We start from the raw sequence: 4,445 nt of genomic DNA, 5'->3' as shown, positions 1-4,445 counted from the left end.
AGTGGCTTTGACAGCAGCTGTGTGTAATTCTGGGTTTGCCTGCAAGTCAGCTGCCTTTGCCTTGGGATTTTTATCTTTGTGCTCATTGAAATGTGTAATGCTAACTAATCTACATAGGAAGATTGCATAATCTCCAAGTCCCAGGAAACTCAGTTTCTAGAAAAAGTGATCACATGATTATCACTTTCTATTTGTCCCACTGGTGAATTCCTTCTTACTCTTCTTCATTAACCATTTCATTGCCATCTGTGTCTCCTAAAATGGACTTTTTGATTATTGAGACATCTTGGACCCTGTTTTCAGATCCTGTGAGGTGCTGCAGCTTGAAAGGAACTGTGGAAACCAGTCCACCAATGATTCTTGTTAAGTTGTTCAAAATGCATCTGCTTGTTCCAGCAACCCAACTTGTGTTTTAGGGGCAGAAATGCCTCATCAACCTAGCCCAGCCAGGGTGCAGGGAAGAATCAAGTGGACTGTCCACTGCATTATCCAACAATCCTCCAAGGAATAAAAAGCAAGGACAATCACTAGAATTTATAAATACACATTCCCATCTCCTTGTATCGGGCTTCTTTTCTTCTCTCCCCGATAGTCTGTTTTTGTTTTCCTGCCATTCCAGAGGGACCCTCACTCTACCTTATATCTTGCCACTCACAGCACAATAAAACTCATCCTTTCTTTTTCTAGTTCCCTCTGTTACTCTCAAGGGTTTTTCTAGTGTAGTCTCTGCTGCACCATATCATAGACTAAATTTATGATTATGTTTTATAATAAAATCATGATGGTATAATCTGGAGGCACAGCTTTTGCAGAACAAGGTGAGGCTGGCTCATGATAACCCATCTGTGTCTTTTAAAGTGAGTTTCCCCTCACAGCCAAAGATCCAAAAGTGACCAGAATGAAGAAGAAATATTTGACAACATACCAGTTTAATAGAGATCTGAAACATTAAAAAGAAATAAACAGAGCATTGCCGGGAGAGGTCAGGCTTGCCACAGGATAGATTTCCTGGGTCTCATTATAAAACCTCTACAAACAGAACCATGGCCTGCTTTCACAGCCTTCCTGGATGTGGGCTGGAGTCTTCGACAAACTACAGTGCCTTTGCAAGCTCACCTCTCTAGGCTGTGACAAACACTAGCAAATACATAAGGGAAGCACCAAAGCTTAGTGTGTACTGGGCAACAGAAAATGGGGCAGCTAGACCAGCATTCGGACCTCCACTGATGGCTCTCCTCCTCCCTGCTTCATTTCCAGTGCCCTTCTGTTTGGTGCTCCCCATTCCCCAGAAGATCCTCTGCACATCCTCATTCCTTGACAGGTGGTGGCAATGTGTGCCCTGAGTCCTGGGCTAAATTGAATGCCTCCTCCCTGGGTCTCCGTCTCTCCCAGGTCCGCCTTGCCCAGCCTAGTCCTCCCTCCTTCTCTGTAGCTTAGTCCTGGTTTCTTCTTGCCGGCGTCTCCAAGCAGCAATGATGGCCTCATCGTCCATTTCTTCCTCTTCCTCCCTGTCCGTGCTTCTCCGGTACTGAGACCGCCGCCCAGATGTAAACCTCCCTTCTTCTCTGTTTTCTGTCCTCTCTTTCTCTCCCTCCTCCTCAGACCTCATGAAGCTCTGGGTGAATTTCCTCTTAGCTCCAAATTCAGAGAAGTCTGACTTGGATGACTCTTCCACATCTTCCCAGTCCCTAGGCCTGGCCCAGTTGGGGCGCTGTGGCTCGGGGGACTCTTCCCCATCGGAGGACTCGGGGGTCCGGCGGAAGAAGTAGGGCTCTGGGCTTTCCTCTTGGGAGTTTGAGGTCTCAGTGAATGTGGACCTGGAGAACTTGTGCACCTCTCTGCCCTCCCTGGTGGAGGAAGAAGAGAACCGCGAAGTGCTTCTCACAGAGCTGCCATTTCCCTCGTGGTAGGAGGAGGTGTTCTGCTCCTCTGACTGGGTTTTGGAGAACTTGTAACTGGAGGATTTAGACTCTGTCTCCTGGAGCAGGGACGATCTGGTGTACTTCCCCCTGGAGCTTCCGGACCAGTCACTTTGGGGAGGTGCTCTTTCCTCTGTCCTGATGCCACTGAGCCACTTGCTAATGCTGCTGTCTATCTCTTTGCCAACTTGGCTGCCACTTGCGTAGTGATCAGAGACAGCCAGGGAGGAGGAGGTGTCTGTTTCAGGTTTTTGGGAATTACTGCGGGAAGAATATCGGAGGCTCCCTATGGCACTGTCAGTGTCCTCGTCCCTCTCACCCACGCCATCGTCCTCACCTTCCTTGATTTTCTTCTTCTTGAAAAGCGAGCTGCGTTTGTTGTCTGACGCCAGCTTCTCCAGTTTGTACTCGGACATCTTCTCCCTCAGCTCCACCTGCATCTCCCTCTCCTTCCGGCCAAGCTCCTTCAGGTCCACGTTGTCAGCAAACAGGCTGTAAATGGGCTTGCTGGTCCCCCTCGCTTTGCTCCCAGTCCCTTCGGCTCTCGAGCTCAGCATGGTGCTGGAGGACAGCACAGACTGCGTGTCGGAGCTGGCTCTTGCCTGGCTCGGAGGCAGCAGGCAGCCACCCAGGGAGGAGGTGCTCTGTCCACTGAGCAGGGAAACTTGGTCATCCCCCAGGCAGCTGGCCGCTGGCGCTGCCTTCATGCTTACAACGGATGGCGAACGGGACAACAGCAGCATCTCATTTTGCTTCTGAGCGAGGGTCTCACTGACTACACTGGCAATCCAGTTCTGGATACTGGCAATGGAAATGGTGTCTCCAGGCCCCACTGGCAGGTCAGGCAGGGGTGTGGTGGGCTTGGGGGCCGAGCATCCCCCTATGCTGCTTGCAGCCTGAGACAGGTGGGAGCGGCGGTCCTGACTGCTGAGTACTGATGCCGTGTCCCCATCAGCACTGACCGAGGGGGCTGCAGACCAGAACGCAGCCAGGGGGATGCTGCCGCTGGCAGCAGAGCTGTCCGCCCCCCAGCTCCCCATGGACTGGCTCTCCTCCAGCGTCTGCCGGCTTCTCTCCAGCAGCTCCAGTCTCCGCTGCCTCTTCTTGGCCAAAGCCGAGTCCTCTCCCTTGCTGAGCTCCGCCACCTCCTCCTTGTTCTCACTGCCCACCTTCTTCTGGTGTCCCAGCTTCCAGGCCTGGTAGGCCGCGAGGCTGACGTCGGAGGGGCTCTCCTCCCCGGCAGCCTCCTCTGCGCCCTGCTCACTGCCTCTGTCTCCTGCCTCCGAGTCTTTCCTGTGAAATCCAAATTGGATTCTCTTGATCTTCCACCGTTCCAGGGCAGTGAGTCTGTCCCTGTTCCTGCTGCAGAAGTTGTAGAAGGAGCTGGCTTCCGAGGACACACTGGCCCCGTCGTCGTCCCGCCTCCTGCCGCCCGCCTCGGGGCTGGCGTCCGCCTCCTCTGCCTTGCTCCTGGAGCGGTACCTCCAGGAAGCTTCCTTCTCAATCTCCAGCAGCCTCTCGTTCCACACGTCCCAGGTGCTCTCCGTGGACACGGAGTCGGCGCGGCGTCTGCCACCGCGGCGCTGACAGCTCCTCTCCAGCTGCCGCTTCAGGTCGCGGATGTCCCGGCTGCTCACGCTCTCGGCGGGGCTGCTGTCACTCGAGGTGCGCCTCCGCCAGCTCCCCACGGGCGAGGCGGCCCCGCTCGCCTCCTCCGCTTCCTGCTCCCCAGCCCCGGTCCAGTCCGCTGCCGCTTGGTACCGCTCGTTCCGGCTCTGCCACTCCTGGACGATCCTGTCCACGTCCCGGTCCCCCGGCTCCTCCCCACGCTGGCCAGAGGAGGCTCGACCGTGGGGGCCCCGGCCCGTGCGGAGGCCCTGTCCCTTCTTCCCCTCCTCGTCCAGCGTCTCCTCCTCCTCGTCGTCAGTGAGCGTGAGGGGCTCGGAGGCCCGGCTGGCCTTCCCCCCGGAGGAGCCGCTCAGGTGGCTGGCGGTGTCGCCGTCCCCCTGCACCGTCGGGGCGCGCACCCCGGCGCCACGCGTGCTCCCCGCGCCCTCGCCCTGCTGCGCCTCGGCCGCCGGCCCCTCTCCGCCGCCGTCCTCTTCTCTGTCCTCCATCAGCTTCTCGTTGAGCTCCCGCAGCTGCTTCACGAAGCCGTCATTGGGGTAGATGGGCCGCTTCTTGCGCAGCGTCATCAGGGCCTCCAGGATGGTCATGTTGTGGAAGATCATCAGGTAGGCGGCCACCAGCACCGCTGACCGGCTGATGCCCATCTCGCTACTGACCAGGACTTTCCCTACGAAGAAAACACAAGAGAGATTGATGCAACCGCGGTGGCATCCGTGGTGTTTGTTTCGATGTGCCCAACTTAGGGTGTTTACTCTGCTTCTGGTGTTCACCCGTGCTCGAATCACGCGAGGGACGAGCCTCCTTGTCCCCATATTCCCGATGTCAGACAGAGCAGCCCCCACCGACCCCACTTCTGAGGCACTAAAGCACATTTTTACTTTCTCCCGGCCAAACAGA

General features: G+C 56.1%; 1 protein-coding gene across 1 annotated transcript in view; it reads right to left on the bottom strand.

Annotated features, from left to right (window-relative positions):
* Window positions 1-910: 910 nt before the first annotated feature.
* Window positions 911-4,445, bottom strand: part of LOC103583580 (inactive dual specificity phosphatase 27-like) — a gene marked incomplete at its 5' end in the record, with an annotated part of 6,329 nt that continues 2,794 nt past the window's right edge. Inside the window, one exon of the mRNA XM_008564857.1 lies at window positions 911-4,215. Coding sequence (XP_008563079.1) covers window positions 1,409-4,215 — 2,807 coding nt within the window. The remainder of the gene's footprint in view (window positions 4,216-4,445) is intronic.

Source organism: Galeopterus variegatus, unplaced genomic scaffold (genome assembly GCF_000696425.1).
Source record: "Galeopterus variegatus unplaced genomic scaffold, G_variegatus-3.0.2 Scaffold24529, whole genome shotgun sequence".
Classification (NCBI taxonomy): domain Eukaryota; kingdom Metazoa; phylum Chordata; class Mammalia; order Dermoptera; family Cynocephalidae; genus Galeopterus; species Galeopterus variegatus.
This window is presented reverse-complemented; position numbering and strand designations above follow the sequence as displayed.